Genomic DNA, 20613 nt, shown 5'->3' with positions numbered 1-20613 from the left:
AAAAGAAACAGCCACCCTAATAAATTACTACCTGTGTGCAATTATAATAAACCATTCCTAGCATCCAATCACTTGAATTAATTGCTGCAAGGCAGTAGGGCTTTCTTACAGATATTCAAGTTAATCTAAAAATTCCTTTGCAGTTCACAGGAGGCTGTTTGTGCGTGCCTGTTTCAGTACGGAGATTCAGTTTTAATATTTCATACCTTTGCACCACAAATCTGTATACAACCCCGCTTATTAGCGCTGAAATTAGGAGCCTTGGCTGAGTGACTAACAGCACAGAAAGTGGTGAACCGGCATGGAATAAAGCAAAGGGAGATGAATTTGCCTTAACCCATACCATAAAGCAATTGCTGGATGCAGGACACCTACACAGTTCCCAAATTTCAGCCTTACAGAGGAGAAACAGACAGCTTCTGTAAATGTGACAACAAACTGCAGAATATTTAAAACAAACGGCATTCACAAAAAGAAAGTTAAAAACAAAAATACTCCATTTGCACGGAACCAAGTCAGCAGCACAACGCGGAACCTGCCGACTTCCACATCGCCGTGCCCAGCACGGGTGGATCGGCCAGGAGGACAGCCGCCATCTCTCCTACGGATAGCGAGTGCATCGAGGGAATGGGTAGGTGGCCCCAGCCTGACACAAAGTAAGAAGTTACCTGGCCGGTAACATCTGCAAGCGAAACAAGGCACCGCACTGGAATTCGGCTACTGTTGGTCTTGCCATGCAGGGGAAGAGCAGTGGGATGCTGCAGGAAAACTTGGGTTTTGGCCCTGTTGATTCTATTTGGAGGACAAATGACTTGTGTGTTCAGGGCTGTCAAGTTGGCCCAGTTTTCAAGAAGAATATATGTTTAATATTAAATAAAATCCTAAATGTTTAAGTTCAGTTATCTAATTCTGCTGGTATCTGAATCTGTGCATAAGTAATGCTGATTCAGTTGGGAAATCAACATACCTCACACATGCAAGATTTTATTCCCTATCCTCATGCAGATTTTAAACACCTCTCTGAAGAAGTCTCAAAGGGCTACAGATCTTTTTCACGCCAGTTCATGTTAAGGTGCTTAATGGTACAAGTTGTGGTGGTCAGCATTGCTTATTTTGCCATGTCTGAACTGGATTTAATTGGAAAATGATTGTCTAGTTTCTTCAAATTAGGAAGTTAAAAAAAAAAAAATTTGCAGGGACATAACCAAAAATCTTTAAATAATAAAAAACAGAAAAACAGAAATAAAAGTTCCGAGCACTGTCAACAGAAGGAATCACCTGGAAGATGGAAGACTCAGGTTCAAAAGCCTCTTCTGTGCTTAATCAACTTTATATAATAAAATAGTCCTATACGCAAAAATATTATTTGAACAAAGGTCCCCAAGTCTAGTCACATCATATTTCAGGTGGGTGTCCTGAATACAACAGTATCTTCTGTTTTCATTTTGCACTCTGTGGCTTTGTCCAGTCCTTCCATGCTGGATTCCTAAAGCCTTTCCTTACCCCCTCGGTGCCGCGTGTTTCTCCCACGAGGGCAGAGGAGCGAGGCAATGGACAACAGTGACTCCAGCCCAGGCTTCACTCAGGCTGCCCTCAGCGCCGACAGCAAGGCAGGCAGCCACTTACGTCTGTTCTTCACTGCCAGTTTAACACATTACAACAGCTTTTAATTCATATGTTTTTACCTGTTCCTAGGGACAGTGAAGCCCTTGTCTAATTGTGAAATGTATGGCTTGCCTAAAAACCCACAGTAATTACAGTATTAATTGGAGATACTCTTTTTTTGAACACTCACTGAATTAATTCCTAAACTTATTCTTCAGGATAGCAACCACTGCCTCCGAGACAAGCTAGCTAGTGTTCAGTTGTCCAGCTTTTATTTTCCACTTAAGGACATCTCCTTGCTTTCCTCCCCTATCTAGCTTAATCTTTCATGATGAAAAATGGCAGAAGCTCCAGCTGCTAAGGCTTCCTAGCATGACAGATTGTGCTGGTTTTGGCTGGGATAGAGTTAATTTTCTTCACAGTAGCTGGTATGGGGCTATGTTTTGGATTTGTGCTGGCAAAAGAGTTGGTAACACAGGGATGTTTTCGTTACTGCTGAGCAGTGCTTACACAGAGTCAAGGCCTTTTCTGCTCCTCACTCCACCCCAGCAGCGAGCAGGCTGGGGGTGCACAAGAAGCTGGGAGGGGGCACAGCCGGGACAGCTGACCCCAACTGACCAAAGGGCCATTCCGTACCATATGACGCCATGCTCAGCATATAGAGCTGGGGGAAGAAGAAGGAAGGGGGGACGTTCAGAGTGATGGCATTTGTCTTCCCAAGTAACCGTTATGTGTGATGGAGCCCTGCTGTCCTGGCGATGGCTGAACACCTGCCTGCCCATGGGAAGCAGTGAATGAAGTCCTTGTTTTGCTTTGCTTATGCACATGGCTTTTGCTTTCCCTATTAAACTGTCTTTATCTCAACCCATGAGTTTTCTCTTTTACTTTTTGGATTCTCTCCCCCATCCCACTGGAGGGGGAGTGAGCGAGCGGCTGGGTGATGCTTAGTTGCTGGCTGGGGTTAAACCACAACTGAGACAAAGGCAGAAGTCAAGTGCTTTCTGGTTTCCAACTGTTCCAGTACTGACTGTGCAACACTTTCTGGGCAATGCAAACACTGACGACCAACTTGATTGCTTTTGTAAAGTGCCATGTCCAGTTCATGCTGCTACCAATGTAAAAAAAAAAAAAAAAAAAAAAAAAAAAAATTTAATTTGTAAGTGAAGTTTGATGTCTACGTACACTGAAAACAGAGATAATTGTTAATGACAAAAAACAGCATACAAGGCAAAAATCACATTTTGTTAGAAGTACATGGGTACCCTATACCACCCCATGTACACTGCTACACAAAACAGCTTATGCAAGCATATTTCAAAGCCTGTTACTGATAATTCAAGGAGTATAAGTACTAGAGCACTCCATATTCAGCAAAAGGTACAAAAAAAAAGGAAAAAAAAAGAAAAAAAGGGTGTTTTGGTTTCTGCTTGGTACCATAGGATAGGCGCTTTGGCATTTGGCAAAATCTCAGTTTGTGTTTTTCACTGAACAAGTTATCATAGATAGATTTCATTTGTAACTAAAGCTCAGGTTTATGTCATTTACACTAACTATACAGCAGTCTCTCATTCAGTTTTGAAATACACTGAATACACCAGTGAACCTAAGGAGACACAAACCCCAAAAGAATCCAGGACCATTTGTGGCTTTTTTTCTTAAGTATGGATTGAGATTTATTTATTTTAACTGAAAAATCCTCCGCATGGTTTCCAAACTTGTGGCATTCATTAGGAAATAGATGCAGAAACCGAGAAATGCTAAGGAAGCGCTTCTAACCGTGAGTCACCAATTTACATGCTGTACTTCGTACGGCAAGCAACGCACTCGAAGAAGGAAGCATGTTAGAAACTATTAAATATAGATGGTAATTATGTGAAAATCGTGGTCACAGCTGACTTCAACAAGGATCAGTTAAAAATCTTCTAGAGAAAAAGGAACGGGTGTTGCTTCATCCGATACGTTTGGTAGAGCAATGTTTTTTCTGAACGCTCCTGTTTGGCACAGAGGACGAGAAACAGCAAGGACTGACTTTCAGTCCATAAAATCAGAAGAGGCCAGTGGATTGTGGGAGCATCTTTTCTGTGTCAGACTAAAACACTTCAAATTACGTTTTATAATTACTTCACGTGCCTTTCTATAAAATAAGGGTGGTAGAAGTGGCAGCAGCAGATACTAAATATTGTTTCTAAACACGTGAACTAGAGAAGAATGGTTTGTGCAACCTAAATCCTCCAGTGTACCTTTGAAACATGCAAATTTCATGACTCCATGATGATCATTCCTCTCTAAAGGCAAATCAGCCTCCAGAATGCAGCTACTGTTGAGCTGCATAGATTTGCTGTACATACCGCCTTTTCACAATGTCCAAAGGCAGGAATACTTATTTTAGACAAGATGCTAAAACACAGCTTATTTTAGCCAAGATCCTAAACCATCTTACCTCCACAGCCAGAAGGCTCTAAGCTCCCATGTACTCGTGACAGCACTTAAGCTACGGTTGAGTTTATAGACTTTATAAGCATTTTTTCAGAGTGGAGGTTGTTGCTCAGCTTTGTATATTTGTTTTTATCAACAGGGCTATATGGACAACCTCTTGCAGTATAGAGCTAAAGAAGTCACAGGTTGTTAGGGAAACAATTTGTCAGTAGGTAGGTTCCTGCAAAATTCAAAAGGGCTTTTTATCCCCTCTTTTGTTTTTGGAGAACAGTCCGAGAAATCCAAGTGATGTCTTTCTTACAGGAATACTTCAGATAGCTAGCTAAACAGAAGCAAGATTTGGCATTTAGCCTGGGATTAGTGTGAACAGCCTCTTAACCAAACATTATGAAGAAAGTTAACTTTAAAATGCTTTGAAAGGTCTGTTTTCATGACAGATGGTAATAAGGGCTCATCAGTGCCAACTTTTTTTGTTTCCACCTCAGTTTTCAAGAGCTTAAAGTTTTAGGTTAGTGCTTCTGAGAAACCATTACATGCAGAGAGGAAAAATGCAAATTACAAAATTAGATTACTCACTATGTTTATTGTGTGCAACATATTTTTCTAAATAACACTAACATATGAAGAGTAAGAATTTGACCGTGTGCTTAATAGACCACTTTCCCTTTCTCTTTACTAGAATCCCTCTTCCCCCCCCCCCAGCTATTTCTTCTTTAATCTTTATCTGTACACCTGGACAGTTATTCCTCTCCTCACAGACCCCAAAAGACACAGCAGTCGGTAGCAGGTAGAGGTTTTGTTTGCATAATACACTCACTAGGGAAGACATGGTAGAACTATATTTTATTCAAGAAAACCCACACATTCTGTCCTGTGGTGACCACAGGCTTTGCTAAGCCATAGATATCAGCAAATACTGGAACAAAATACAGTGTATCAGATTGAATCAAAGCATTTAAATTCTGAATTACAGTTATAATTTTCAGGGAAGGCTAGTTTCAGAATTGCATCATAGTATCTAGTACAATGTTGTGCAATGTAAGTGGCGGAAAGAGAAATGGAATATTGGTCCTAATAAAAACCGAAATGTAATGACTTTTGTATGACATTTAAACTGTCAAGACAACAATTCATAACATTCTACCAAAGGCAGCATATAGTTACAAAAATACTGGTCCAGCATCTTGTTAGTGGTGAAGCAATATCCAAGGTGCAATGGCAACGTGCCATTCTTAGTGAAATATTTTTTAAAAAACTATTTTTTCTATTTTCCCCACACTGATGCTAGCTGAACACTGAAACTGCTATGACAACCTGAAAGTCACTACTTATCATGTGTATTGCACCAAAGATTTATGCAAAAACACATTTTCCAAGTTGCAGTATAAAAGAAGCAAAATCTAATAAAACTATGAATATGCGAAAAGACATTTTACTGCAACTGATTTTGGATGAGCAGGTTACAACATCTATTGAGCTTTAAACAATTGTCCAAGCTTGTCCATTCTATCCATTATCTTGAACTTAAGGATACAAAGGTAAAAGACAAAGTCCTTAATATTGAGAACAGAACTAAATCACTTCATACTCCTCTCCATTCACCCACCAAATAAAAATATTCCGCCCTCCTCTCCTCCCAATACCCAGGTAATTTCAAAGTCAAGCCTTGGAATTACCCTTGTTCTAATATTGCACTGTGCTAGGATTGTATTGTTTCCATCTAGAAGTTAAAACGTATAGTATGTGACCAAAACTGCTGGAGACAGTAGACCTGCTTAACTTGTGGAGGTATCCCAAGAAACGTGCATCAGATGGAGACATAACTTAAATGGCAAAGCGTACTGCAGGCTTGGCTGTGGTCTGGACTTGGGCCAAAAATAAATTAGCCTGCCTGCCATTTCCTTCAAGAAAACAGCATCAATTAATATCTTAACCAAAAGACGAAGTTGAGTAAGATCAGGTAACCGTGTCACATTCAATGTTACATCCAACAACACAGAAATGAAGGAGTAGCAGACAGGAATATTAATCATAGTTCCTTTTAATAATGGTTTAGTCAAAAGTGTAGCTTTGAAAATCTCTAGCTAGTTGTGAAAACCTGAAGAAGCTGGGAAGCGACCTCACTTTGAACAGTACAGTTTAAAGCTGTGGCTTGGCCTATCTGCTTTCAAACTCTCCAGTAGCACTGCCAACCTTCTAAATAAAAGGTACCGCCTGGAAATAAAACGAAGTCAGCTTTTAAAAGTTGGTGAATGTGGTATTGTAGCAGCCTAACTCTGACTGAAGAAGAAAGATGAGATATTTTTATACAGTAAACAAAAGACAAAGTAAACCGAAATCTTCAGAGATCACTTTAAGTGTATACAATTTGGATTCTCATCAACATTTAAAACTACCAATCATAAGGTTGCCACCTTACCTTTTCTGGACTGGCACACCTGATTTTAAACAGGTTTTCCTCCAGTCTCCCAAGTTTCTGATCCTCTTATCCAGTTTTCTGCTGTAGTGCTCTCCCACCTTCATGCTGAATACCGAGTCAGTCCTGCCTTCTGCTTTTCTTGGCAGGAGGCAGAGCAAGCTTTTAATTTCGGTAGTCAGAGTGACAGAACAACAAAAGCACAGCAGATAGAAGAGCTTAATTCTTCCCCAGGAAGAAAATACATTTGGTTCAACAAAGGGCTGCAAAATCTTCCAAAGGCACCTCTTTCCCCAGTTTTTGCCTGAAAGCAAGATGGCAATCTTAATTGAAAAGGGATGCTAAATCTTTTAAATAACTTAAAAATTCTTTTTTATATAAAGCAGCAAAAACATTTTTCTCTGCAGAAAGAGAAATGTTAACAAAGAAACACGCCAACATAAATGCACTGTTCATAAACTTCAGCTAATTTAATTTCACAAGAAAGTAAACTTTTAGGACTATTCTTTAACCTCATCAGTACTTTCTGAAGAAGATTCTTTGGCATCTTCAGTCTCTCTGTCGCTTTTCTCTTTATTTAGATTTTCACTTTCTGATTTGGTCCCATTAAATAGAGAGTTTTCACCATTTACAAACCCATTCTCTGTGACTTCAGCATCAATAGCTTCATCAATCTTTAAGTCCCCTTGCTCTTCCACATCTTCTAGGTTTCTCAAGACAATAGGGAGTCTAGAGTCTGCCACAGTGTTCTCCAACAAGGCAATATTGCTCTCTTCATATTTAGGAAGCGGAGCTCCATCTGCCATTTGTTTGGTATAATACTCTCGGCTAGCAGCTGCACTCTTTACTGCCTTCTCCAAGATCTCTTTTTCACCTAAGCGTAATTTGATAGCCATTATCGCATGTGAAGTAAGGTCATGGGTCTCCAAGAAGGACTTATCATCCTGTTAGAAAAGAAAAAGTGAGTTTGCTAGTAACAACCAACACAATAAAAAAAAAAATCCTTCAACTTCTCTCTCTATGAGTTAACAAAAAGCAATGCTAGGTTCTTCAGGCTGAGCCAAATGGACATATATGAATGAGGGGGTCTGCATGGAGTCCCAGTGAAATTTGACAAGAATTCATAAAGAAGCCAAAAATTTCCCCACATAGATCAGCCTGCATAACAAGCAAAGTCAGGAGACTTCACAAATATATGAAACACGTAGGTTCACAATGCTTGCAATAGTAGCACATTTCTTTGCAGCCTGGAGAATGCAACTACTAGACAACAAGTTGAAACTGATTCCCCATTTTACTTGCAGAGAAAAAGAAGATAGCCTGTATTTGGAGAATCAAAGAAAAAATACATTAACAACATTTCATTAACAAAATTTTCTTTTTTGCAATCTTATTTGATTTTCCCTAGATAATGCAAATCTGTTTCTACACTTTAAAAAAGTACAGAATGAATTATGTACTAACATTCAGATTAAAGTTTGTAAAAACAAGATGGGGGACAAAATATCTTTTCCTAGAATCATAACACAAAACTTTTCAGACATTTAAATTACATATAATGGTAATTTTACCTCCACAGTTGTTTTATAGGTTTTCAAAAGAAGGGATGCTCTGGCTTCTAGGAATGTCCAAAGTTTAACTTCATTGTCCCAGCTAACGGGAAACTCAGAGTTCCCCAGAGTGAAGATTTTGTCAATGGCATGCTCGCCTATCAAGTGTTCCTTCAGCTCTTCTGCAATAAGTATAAAACCAATCTGTTAAAAACAATCTCATCATTCACTATGTCAGTTGACAAACTGCAGAAAGATTTATTTTCAATAGTACAGCTTTGAGCAGCTAACAAAAAAAACCCTCTCCTCAAATAAGAATTATCAGATATGCTGGTTATTTCTAGGATTCTCCTCATAAGAGGCAACTGGAAGTTTTGAGGTTAGCAGAAAATGGACCTTCTGCTCCACTCTGAAATAAAGATACCTTATGTATCATAGCCTCTCATACACAGCGTAACTCTGACAGTGAGAGGGAATGTTTTGTGTAATACTTGATAAACAAAAGGCAGTAATTCTTTAAAGAGTTCAGTGAACTTTTTGGTAATAAAAGGAACAGGCCAGAGTATGCAAATAGCAATGGAATTATTTTTCCTGTTGTTTTCGTAATCTTTTTCAGTAGCAGAAACTCCCTACAGTTGGTCAAAAAAGACATCCATCAAGCAAACCTCACACAGAGTAGAAAATGTTTAATCAGGTCCTTGACATTACACAAATTCCATTAATCTTTTAATTACCAAATTTCACTCCTGCAAAGCAGCTATCACAAACTTCACAAACCACTTGCATGTAGTTTCTCAATAAACAGTTTTCTTATACAGTATTTAAGACATATAATCTGAGCACAATCATATATCAGAGTAATGCAATTAAAATGTTCACTAGCTATATTTTCTTCTCTGAGCCAGAAGTCACCCCCTCATCAGCATCCTAAAATTTTCTTTACTTGAATTTACTTCCCTGAAGTAGTCATGCAGTTGGACTGGCTGATCACTGTAGGTCCCTTCCAACTGAACTATTTATTCTATTCTAATTTCTTAATAAGTTCTAAAAGATAGATGACAGGACACAGTGAAGGCATGATACTAAATAAGGTAGGTTGTTTTTATTAAAGAAAGCAAATAGAGCACATGCAAAAACGTAACTTCAGTATTCCTACTGGTATTAAAATCCACATCATCTGCACAGCATCCCTAACTGCAAGGGAATTCTCTGTCATGAAAAACTGTCACATCTATAACCTCCAAAACTGCATCTAACCAGCAAGCAGCTATTGCAAACATTTAATCGGAAGTTTCACACGCACAAATTAGGTGAATATTTATTAATTGCACATATATTTTCCCCATAAAACTCCCTAACATAAGGGAAACACTACAAAGACAGTTTGCAAATACATAAGTTGGGTTTAGATTACAAACTACCAAAATATTGAAAATACTCAACTTTGAAATGTCTCTTCCATATTTCTCCTACAGTACAGAATATTCCAATTCCATACCTAAATGATTCTAGCAGTGATGGCTAATATGCTATGATTTTAAGCATGTAAACCCCTAGCTCTCACATGATCTTGTTCTGTGAACCATTTTTAAACCTAAGAGCTAAAGGTCAAGCTCCAAAGCTCACTCGTTCACAACAGCCTGGGAGATTAAAAAAAAAATAAAAACTGCATCACCCCATGCTTTAGGAGTTCCAGAAAGGCCTATATTACTGAAATATTCCCTCAGACAACACGGTCAAAGACTGGGTTTCTCACTAGCTTATACATCCCCTTTTAACCTCAAATCCTCAACTTTTCTGATTTTCTGGCTTAATGTCTTATATAAGTGTCTATCACGTTCCTGCATTAAAAAAAACCAAACAAACAAAACCCAAACCAAACGTAAATTAGGTTATCTTCATAAAACATCTTACCTTCACTCATACAAAACACTCGAAGGAAAGCCAAAAGCTGGGCAGAGATTGGAGGCTCAGTGGAGTGCAAGGCAAAAACACTAGAACTGATAAAAGAAACAATCAAACAGCAACAGTAAATGAAAGTTCTATTGTCATACCTTTGAACTTATTTCAACATAAAAGATCTTAAAGTATACAACAAATGCACTGTTACAAAAGTAACTTTTAAAAAATTAGGTAATACTAGTTCAAACTGAAGAAAAGCTTCCCTAACCTGTATCTGAAGAATTATCTCTACAATTTTACACTTACAATTATTTTTATATGGCTTTCATAATAAATTCATGAAAATGCAATGTTTCACGTCTGCTGCTCCTAACAGTACCCTCTGGACTGAAAAGACTAAAGGAAAATGCTGTGGTTCACATACTGAGCATTGGAATATGTCTGCAAGGGACAGGAAAGAAAGGAAAACCACAGATTGCTTCAAATTAATCCTTGCTCTGTTTTTGTTCAAATGGTTATTAAAGAAAAGGCTTTTTTCCTTATATATGGTCCAAATTAGATGATAATATAGCTCAGAGAACTTCTGTAAATATTATTACAATAGCTTTAATTTGCTATACAAACAGGAGAAATATTGCACCTAAGAGAACTACCATAGAACGGCTTTATATATGCTCTACTGGACACTATATACTTTGGAAACGTTTTAAAAAACCCATGGCATTGTGTTTTACTTACGTTGGGATACCAGCACGAGCTAAGACCTCTGCCTTCATAGCATACAGCCTGTCACTTTTACTCACGCCAAGCTTTATTTTCACTCTGTCATGTGAATTATTATCAAAGAAAAAACCACTGTGGATCACAAATTCAGCGTTTGACCGAGTGCCATAAAAAATGTAAATCTAGAAGGATGAAAAGAGAAGTGAAGGGACAGGAAAAAAGCTTAAGATCAGCTCGCAAAACTGACATAATTTAAAAATTATTTCCCGAAATAGTTACTATTCTGAGTACAAGGTATATTTGGTTATATAAAAAAAACACGCTTTGTTTTCTGGTATCAATTCAAATGCTGTATATGGTGTGGCAATATACTTTAGAGGTAGATGTAAACATACTCGTGTAACAGAGACTTTGAAAGGAGAGAAGAGATTCTTATTCTATACTTTAAAATAAAAACGCTTTTTTTTCCTCACACTGTCATAAAATACCAGTATGATCAGTAAGATCCTATGCCTTTTAAAAGCTAAAAAATCTGAGACAAGGAGGGCCCATTAAAAGAAACGGTGTTTCTGGGGTCATTTTCCCCCCCATCTGTCCACCCAAAAGAGTAACCTACACTGCTGATGGATCAACTTTGCTTTTGTTTTTATGTTACATTAAGGCATGGATATACCAAATATACAGAGAGATCTGATCTGTGTTCAGCCAGTATTTATTTTTGTGTTATACTCTGAACTCTTTATCTAAAGCAAATAGGTTACTTTAATTCACATTAAAAAAGAAGTTCCTAAATATAACCTCCAAAAAGTGTTTAATTTGGGGCTAGGCTGTATGAAGTACATGGGACAAGAGGTCAGAGTAGCTATTCTCTTCTCCCGTATTCAAGAGGATATTTTTCCCCTTTTGTTTGATAATGGAATTGTCAATCAGAAAAAAAGTTTCAACAGTTAGAGAACTCCCTTCTTAACCTTAGGGTACAGCAATGCTCTGGATACCTGTAAGCTCCCACTCCTCTCTAACTGACAGAGAAAGGCACAGTGTTCTCTTAAGGGCCCAACAACACTAACGATGCCATTTACTTTCTTTGTTTTCAATCTTAGGTTAGAACTGTTTATCCTAAGCACCAAATGCTTAAGCATTATATTAAATTATAGTAAACATTATACTGTAACACAGTCATATAATGAACAAGCGACCTGCTTAGGTACGTTAAGGTAGTAGTTAAGGAGACAGTTGCTAACCCTCTCAAATTTTAAAACTACTGCGATACACCTCATATTAAACTAAAAGTCACATATCATGTGTAGACTATACAGTATGCTCTTACACTCTAAGACTGTTTTACAAAAAAGCCAATTAAACAGAATGAGAAAGTTGCTTTATTCAAGGCCAGTGTTTGATAGATTCTGTGGACTTCTGCTGCCTCACATTTTTTAGTAGTAAAAGCAAGGGTCATATACTCTTCCTGCTGAAACTGTAAGAAATAACATCTGCACAGTATATTAAAAGACTGAAGCGTTATATAATTAAAGTGCTTTACTGACGTCGATAACAGTTAAAGTTTGCACAGAAATTCTAAAAACTCTGATAAATAGCAAAGTGAAACTACTAAAATAAAATCAAAATAGAGGAAGCCTCTATAGTTGAAATGGAGAGAGCAGCCAGAACAGCTATATGACACATCCATTGCCAGCTGTGGAAAATTATAAATTGGATCACTTCTGGAAAAACTGTGGACCCCTTTTAACTCCTCATACCGGTCTTGGGAAAAACAGCATATATTTGACTACCGTAACAAATTCTAAGTGCAACACAAAAAATGCACAATCACTGTAAACCCCAGCAGAGCAATGAAGATAAATATACCTCTGGAAAGACATACTTAAAAAAATTTTTCAGACACATCTTTCTTAAAAAAAGAAGGTAACAATACATAAGAAAAATGAAAATCAAAATATTAAGTGTAAGACTGGCAAAATAATACACACTAAAGGTAATAACTCAGAGACTGAGTTACAAAACATTTCAGGACGTTTCATAGGCAAAGTCTTTTTCTGGCCATGCCGACTACAGTTGCACAAGCAGTAGGAAAAAGAGAGCGCTACTACACTTGAGGGCTTAGGCTGGCTGCTGACACAGCACAGCAACCCTCCTACCAGGCATTTCCTACACTCCTGGAACCACTGTCTTCAATACATCACTAGTTTTAACACTCATTTTTGTTTCTTAGCAGTTCTGAACAAAATATTGGATTCTGAACTGTTCCACGCATCTTTGCAAGACTCGCCCTTTGGTACTCTCTGTTTCAGGATGACGGGGTGCGTACATGTGTGCGTGCCTGTGTGAAAGGGAGGGAGTATACTTTTACGTCCTTTCTCATTTTCACTAAGCATGGGAATGGCGACATAGGTAAAATGACTGGCAACTGTACTGCATTTAACTTCTTGTTAAATGACGACTAACAAGAAACAAACCATCAACCTTTTTAAAAAGACTCTACAATCTGCTGTTGCAGACAAAGTGACACCCCAAATCTAAAATATATTTATCTTAGTCCTTTGGATATGGCCTTTTATTAATCTTATCCACAATACCAAACTCAGTGTCTGTGTATGTCCATTTACCGGTGATTAAATATTTCAACTAGTTCTCTAAAATATGAGGAACCAAAACTCTCCTAAAGTTGCAGTCTACCAAGTGACAGAAAATATTTTATTCTGAAAAACGTGCACTTATTTAGTTTGGTGGTATTTTCACACAAAATTAGCTCAGCATAATAAAATTCAAATGTAGCAAGGCTTAATCCACACCACTCTGCTATTAAAATTTTGTAGGGAGTTACCAAGTGTCCACAAAACTTAATTAAAGAATAATTATGTAGATAGTTGTTCACACTACCTGTTCTCCAGCCTTGAAATCTTGAAGTGCTACACATTCACAGCGGTCATCTTCTAAATTGTAGCCTGTAGTGATCTATCCAAGGAAAAAGTTACAAAAGCACCTTTAGCATTTTATATTTATCTCCCCCACTGTTGACAAAACATTCTCCTACTGGAAATAGATACTAACAATAGCAATTGCATACATTTCTTTCTCTGCACAATATAATATAGCTGATAGTAATTGTTTTACGATTCCTGAGCAATCTCTTTTTAAAAAATCTCTACATTAAAGAAATCTAAGGGAAGAAATAACTTACCTGAAATGAACGGAAGGCTCTGAGGAAAGTACCCTCCACAGACCACAGACAGTCCCATGCTAAAGCTGGCAGCTTGTTACAAAGTTCTGGAGTTTTCAGTCACTCCCATGAGGCCCAAGGAAGCAAGGCACTGACAGCTCTATATGTTGTGCTTTATCCTTTCACTGCCAGCACATTTTTGATCTCTCAGTGAAAAAGGATTAGATAACTGTGGATCTTTAGGGGATACAATCTTCAGAGAATTATAATTTACTTGCAAATAATCCCTTTATCTAAAGTTAAGTAATACTCTTAAAATGCTAAAAGGATTTTTTTTTTTTATGGTAGCAGGCAATGGAAGAGGATCAAGTCTCTTAACAAACCTACACTTCTCCAAAAAAAATTAAAAAACCGTAAAGTGGTCACACTAACAAGTAAAGCTATTCTAAAAATGTAATACTTTTTTAAAGTGACAAACAGCATGTTCTTGAACAGCATCACGAAAGGTGCAGGCACAGATGCAGCCACAGGATGGACCATAAGCTGCTGAACCATCAGGAAGCAACTTTTATGGTATGTATTCTGCATTCAGTAGTGGCAGAGCTAACATGGAAAAATATGCTCTGGGCCTGGGGAAGACCTAGAAGAAGCTGAAGATTCTCTCTCAGCCTTTGTAAATGAAAACATACTTTTTTGTCAGATGACTTACATGTGAGTTGCGGTATACCCTGGTTCCCATTTTGGATGCAGTTTGTCCAAAGACAGAACTCCATGGATTATTTTGAAAGCTAGGTTGATGGTTTACATGTTAATAGTTTTACACTGCTTGCATCATCAAGCGCGCATTTGTCAGCCAAAACAGTGCTTTCAAAGTGAGCACAGGGAACTTGTCTACAATGCAGCAAATCCAAAACGGCAGCCACGAGCGCGGGCAGCCTGGCCCTGCGGAGGCTTGCAGAACTGCTCTGCATGCGGATGCCATCGCTTCAGGTCCATTAATGGGTTTGTGGCGTGTTGAGATGAGAACACAAGAGTCATGCAATACAGCCTACTGCAAAACACAGGCTGTAGTACTTGAACACAGAAATTCCTGTACATTCATGATGCTGGACTGAACAATTTTAACTAAGATCTCTCGTTTAGAAGGTTATTTAACCCTGAATTCCAGGTTGCAGGTGCTAGAGGATTTACCTTTGCTATGACAAATGTACCTTCCAAATTCAAATACAGTCATCTTGGGAAAAACTGCAACTTCCATTCAAAAAAGGGAACTCTTGACAGCACTTGACCCATCCTGAAATATTCTTAGTAGGTGAACTCAATGAAATACTTCTGAATGTGACAACTCCATTCCAGTTTCTTGAAATGCCTGTGGAACAGGAGGCTTTCAAGGACTGGGGAAACTCCGGTATGTTAAGAGAAGGATTCTGTCAGTTTAAGCGTGCTTCACTACAGTACTGTTCGGTTTTGGGATTGTTTTTTATTTTTGCCTTTTAAAAAAACAAACAAACAAACAAACAAAACCAAAAAACCCCCACAACACAAAAAAAACCCAGCAGTGCTTCTGAAAGGCTTTTCTATAAAGCATAATGGAGTGCTAGACTCTTATTTCCTCTTTCTTTTAATAGCAGTCATGTAAGAGAATTAACAGGGTGTTTACTTCTCTTCCCACATGATAGCTGACAAATTGCATCCCTTCAGTTTTATTTCTGAAGCAGACTGATACATGAATTTCAAGTTGTGTATAAAGCATGCAATAGTCTGCTTGGTCAGTGATTAAGGATGGACCCAGCCCAACAGGCAGAATGTAGCTTATTTAAAGCTCTGGCAGAACTGGTAATCAACCTCTGACTGTCAAAATACAATCCCACTAAAGAATAACAATGAGAAATGCATGAAGACAACCATTTTGATATAGTTCTTAGAGGCAGGTTGATCTAATTAATAGTGTCAGAAGCAAGAAAAGCTGGACTGACCTAGCTCCAGTTAAAACCCAAAGAGCATTTTATTATCTAGCTCACGGAAAGGGGCCCTGTGGAATAAAGCAAGAACAGGGATCTATAGTAGCTGACTGACTCAAGAAGTATTTCAGCACTACATTTGGAATAGACTAGACAGGAGCACATACAACGCCATCTTTTGTTTCTTACTTTCCTGCAATGAAGAACAACTCCCTTCATGTATTTTAAAGGGATGTGCTATGATTAGAGTGGAACCCACCCTCATCTCACTCTACAACAACATAAACTACAATACAGCCAGCTTACAGTTACGTTAGTAGCTTACAGTTACCTTAACAGTTTTTTTCCCCTATTTCTAACACTAGAAGGAAACTAACACACAACAGAAATAGGTTTAGTAGCTTTTCTTAGCCCATTATCAATATTACAGTTGTCTATCCTTCCTAAATCTAAAACGATCTAAACTAGTTTCTGGAGAGAGATGAAACAAACAAGTAAAGTCTGTATATACATACAAAATATTTAGTGTTCAGCACACACACAGACCTCCCCCTCCCCCCTTTAGGATACACTTCAGCATAAAAAAATGCTTCCAGCCCTGATATACTACTGCACTAGCAGGTTTGGCTCCAGAGGCTGGCTCCATATCAAACCCATTGTTAAAGAGCATAATAAAAATAAAAATTACTTTATCAATTTAAATAGAAGTTTGACTGATTAAAACAACATAACTAGCTGCTCTTTTAATATAGGCTACTTAATTTTTTCCCTCCCAGAACCTTAATTCTCTTCCTCTTTCCTCTAATCCCAACTTTGAAGACATTCATTAAGAGTTCTCTAATGAATACAAACAAGTCTCTGCAAAAGCATCTGAAAGAGATGCCCAGCAGGAAAAGGGTACAGGAAGTACTGATACTTGCAGCTAAGACTTATATTACAAAAATATACATTCCTGAATTTTAAGCAATTTTCTTTACATTGGAGACTCTCATACAAGCTTTACTGCTAAATCAAAGTTATGAGATTGTATAACAAATAGCAAAAGGCAAGAATCACTGTTAAAGAACAACGTGTAATCACCTTCTAATAGGGAAAAACAAATAAATAAAAAAACCCAAACACTTGCAACTCTGTAGCCTAGCCTACCGTGCTGTATCTGGTACAATCATAGTAACAAGGAATTAGCTAAACGTCGAGTGAAAACCAACTTGCTTTACAATTTGTTCATTTGAACCAGGCTTTTCTCATACCAACAGTACTAACACATGCTGCTGTCCTAATAGTCAGGTCAACTCTCCCACAGAAGACCCAGATGACTTGAATAGTATGGTCATATTCACTGCTTACAATAAATAATACTATCTACCAGAAACACAATTAGAGGGTATGAATTTTGGAGCATACATGAGACTGGCTAAACAACATTGATAAACCATCGTCTTACGGGTTTCCATTTCCTCACTTCAACATTAACTATGCTATTAATGAAATCAAGACCTCATCTTCTGAACTAGCTCATGTAAGCCAAAATGTCAGCAGGTCTGACTTTCTAGATACATATGTCACCTTTTAAATGTTTAATATGCCCTAAAGTAGTATTTTTGCATTTTGTTTCTTTGATGTAGTAACAGATGTACTGTTTTTGTTGAACTAGGCTTTGTTCTTGTTGTTGCTGTCTCCATAAACAAGGCTCTTTGGGCATGGTTAGGAGAGCAGGCAGTATTTCTTAGTTGCAAATTTCTAACCACTTTCCCCGGTGGTAGCTACAAGAGACAACCTTCATCATTGTCTGCTTTCCTATTCTCAGAACAAATCTGTCCAGTATTGTGACTCTTTTTCAGCCCGTCAGAAACAAAACTCCATGTCAGCAGAATATTCAAACTTGGCTGGAAAAAAGATATCATGTAAATGAAAACTTTTAAAGACACATTTTATGTATATGAGACATAACTGTATGCAACTATGCAATCACTTCTGAAGTTTTCTCTAGATGAAGGAAGTTCCCCCTGAGAAGCTATCATAATACATTTAAGAAACCGACAAATCTTTCCTTCAGATATTAGTTTTTTAAGGTCACTTGGGAAGATAAAATACCTGTGTTAAGAAGTATAATGAAAAGTGTTATTAAACTGTTCTACAGCAGTTCAAAGGCTTAATACGTAAGCCCTAAAGCCTTTCAGCAACACTGAAGAAATCCTTACCAGTCCATTAGTATGATTACACATGTCCCATAAAGGTATTAGAGCCAATGTAACTCTGGAACCATCTTCTGTTGGAATCTGGTTCTGCCGTGTCATAACAGAGGAAACCGCCCATCTACAAAAATTAAAAACATTAGATGGTCAATGTTCAAAACATTAATACACGATTGGCTGTAGTCCAACCTTAAGCAATCATTTAGGCTGGGAATTTCCAAACTAAGTTTTCTTAAAGATCACACTGACTACAGTAACAGTAGAAGGTAATGCCACTTGAAGGAAAAGCAGCAGCTCCTAGGTTTCCAAGACATGCACAGAGACCAATTCCCAAATCAGGATTGCAATCCCACCCCTCCTCTGCACCCTTTGCAACAGAACCTTCATACCTTCCATGACCTCAACCAGGACCCACTCCCACGTCACCTTCTGCTTCCCCAACACTTCACTGCACACATACCTCTCACCACACATCCCAAACCTGGGGTCAGCTATTCCTGCAGCTTCAGAGTAGTTCACAGCTGCTGCTTGGCAGCAGTAGCTCTTATCTACGTGTGCTCTTGTAAGAGCCAGGAGGTATTTTTCTCCTCGCTCCCTAAAAAGCCTATGTACTGCATGAACTGGAAACCAGTGTCATCACCTGACACATGCATGATATTTTGGCAAGGGCTTCTCTTCAGCTTGTGAACTTTTGGCTTAGATGAGTATTGCCACATTTTCCACTTAACAGAATAAAGAGGAAAAAGCACCTCAATACCCCAAACAGATATTCAGGTAAAAAGAATGAAGAAAGTATAACATAGTTTAGCACACAGACATCATTCAAAACCCTTCTAACTCAGGTTATGCAAAGGAAATGCCAGCTACCTACTCAAACTTAAGAATCTTTAGAAAAGCTTAACATTTCAGTATTTTCTAAAATTTCATTTTTATTTCAGACAAAAATGAATATTAAATACCAGAGGAAAAACAATAATCTTAGTTTCACTATGTTCTGGCCTTAATACATATATTTGTTGTGGGTTTTTTTGATGGCGGGGGGGGGGGGTGGGGTGGGGTGGAAGGGGGGGAACACCACCAGGACAAGGTCAAAATAATTTTAACACCTACTGACTCCAATACTAACAAGTATCTAATACACAGAATGAGACTTTCAGAAGGATTTTTTCAGAAGAACTAGAGATTGCTTAGAAAGATACCATCAAATTGAAATCTACTTAATTTCTAGAAAAGCAAGTTAGAATTGTGGACAATTCTGATATACATACACTGTTTGAAACATAATAGCAATATGTTTCTTTTTAATTGTTGTACTTTATTTGCAAAATTTTAGACCATTTCACATGGAAGTTGGCGTGTTCCTCTGTGACCCTATAAGTGAAGGAGGCGTGCTTTGGAAATCCCACTTTCATAGACTTACCCAGAAGTACAACTAGACTGAAAAAGAAATCCCTGTAAGACCTCATGAACGCCTTTTATTCGTGCTACTTTAATCACTTAACAGAATTAAAGGTCTTGTTATCTTCATTATTCTTATTTTTATCTTAATTATGTCACCCCCTATAGCACCTCCAAATGACACTCATGCTTCATATGTACAGCTTGAGTTCTCCATCTCTCCTGTTTAACAGCCACTGTAAATACTAGCTTTTACTACCGTGTGCTGGTAAAGCCTTTTATAAAAAAAAAAAATAATAAAAAAAACCAAACCCCAAACCCAAACCTCCCGAAACGTCAACTGAATTATTTTCTTAAGAAACATCGGATTACCTTAGTAATCTCAGACTATGTGTGCCAGTTGGCTAAATTAACAGCTCATAATGATTATTCCTTTGTAACAATTAAAATCTGCATATTTATTTTACTTTTTTCTTCATTAACAAAGTGTATTAGTATCAAATCCTATATTTAACGTTTCAATAACAATAGGGCTTTCCTACCAATGAAGCATTTCCAGGGTCCCACAGTTCACTATACTAAAAAAAAAAAAAAAAAAAAAAAAAAAAAAGAATTAAAATACAAACCAACCTGTAGTCGTCATAAGTGAAAGAATCCTTTAAGGGCAGTTTGCTGGCATTAGGATGGGTCTGGGAAATGCAAGTTTCAGAAAAAGGTGAAAAGAGAAAGAAAAATCAGAAATCAGTCAGCAGAATTTCATTATTTAGCTGCCTAACAGATCCTAACAAGAGCCAAATGAAGCAGGAGGCGTCCAGCCGCGCTACAGAGGGATCATCATGCTATTATGCTCTCATACATCACTGTCAACTTAATTTGTTGTGCCCAGCAGCCGCCATAAATCTGTTTCTTCATATTTCAAGACTGGAACCCACAGACATCGTACAAAAATAAGAAATTTAAGGTGGACTGAGTACATGAAGGTAAAACAAAACCCAGGCCGTGGTACAGGGTGGAGGAAAGAAACCAGACAATAAGCACATATTAGGTTTCACCAACTTCCACATTTTTCCTTTTCTCTGGGATATCAGTAAGGTATTTCACAAATGCAAGTAAAAATTATACATACAAGATTTTCAATTCTTCCTTGATACCTGTAAAGGTTTTGTTCAGTACAAGATGCACTACACCTCCGAAATAAAACGGATTAAAATATTTAAATAGTTTTGGTGACAAACAGCGATTACATAGT

At 37.8% G+C, this 20613-nt stretch overlaps 1 protein-coding gene across 2 annotated transcripts in view; it reads right to left on the bottom strand.

Annotated features, from left to right (window-relative positions):
- Window positions 1-4876: 4876 nt before the first annotated feature.
- SETD3 (SET domain containing 3, actin N3(tau)-histidine methyltransferase) overlaps window positions 4877-20613 on the bottom strand; it is a 64113-nt gene continuing 48376 nt past the window's right edge. The window contains exons 7-13 of one of the 2 annotated variants that reach the window (XM_082317532.1): window positions 19995-20053; window positions 17973-18087; window positions 13531-13605; window positions 10648-10814; window positions 9922-10007; window positions 8029-8189; window positions 4877-7401 (exon numbers count right to left, since the gene is read on the bottom strand). In XM_082317532.1, the coding sequence (XP_082173658.1) occupies window positions 6958-7401; window positions 8029-8189; window positions 9922-10007; window positions 10648-10814; window positions 13531-13605; window positions 17973-18087; window positions 19995-20053 (1107 nt within the window). In that variant the 3' untranslated portion in view covers window positions 4877-6957. Of the gene's footprint in view, window positions 7402-8028; window positions 8190-9921; window positions 10008-10647; window positions 10815-13530; window positions 13606-14077; window positions 15180-17972; window positions 18088-19994; window positions 20054-20613 lie in introns of those variants that run through there. The other variant, XM_082317533.1, reaches the window with a different exon arrangement.

The sequence above is a fragment of the Platalea leucorodia genome, assembly GCF_965183815.1.
Source record: "Platalea leucorodia genome assembly, chromosome: 7".
Classification (NCBI taxonomy): domain Eukaryota; kingdom Metazoa; phylum Chordata; class Aves; order Pelecaniformes; family Threskiornithidae; genus Platalea; species Platalea leucorodia.
Note: the sequence above shows the minus strand (reverse complement) of the source record. Positions and strands in the feature narration are given on the sequence as shown.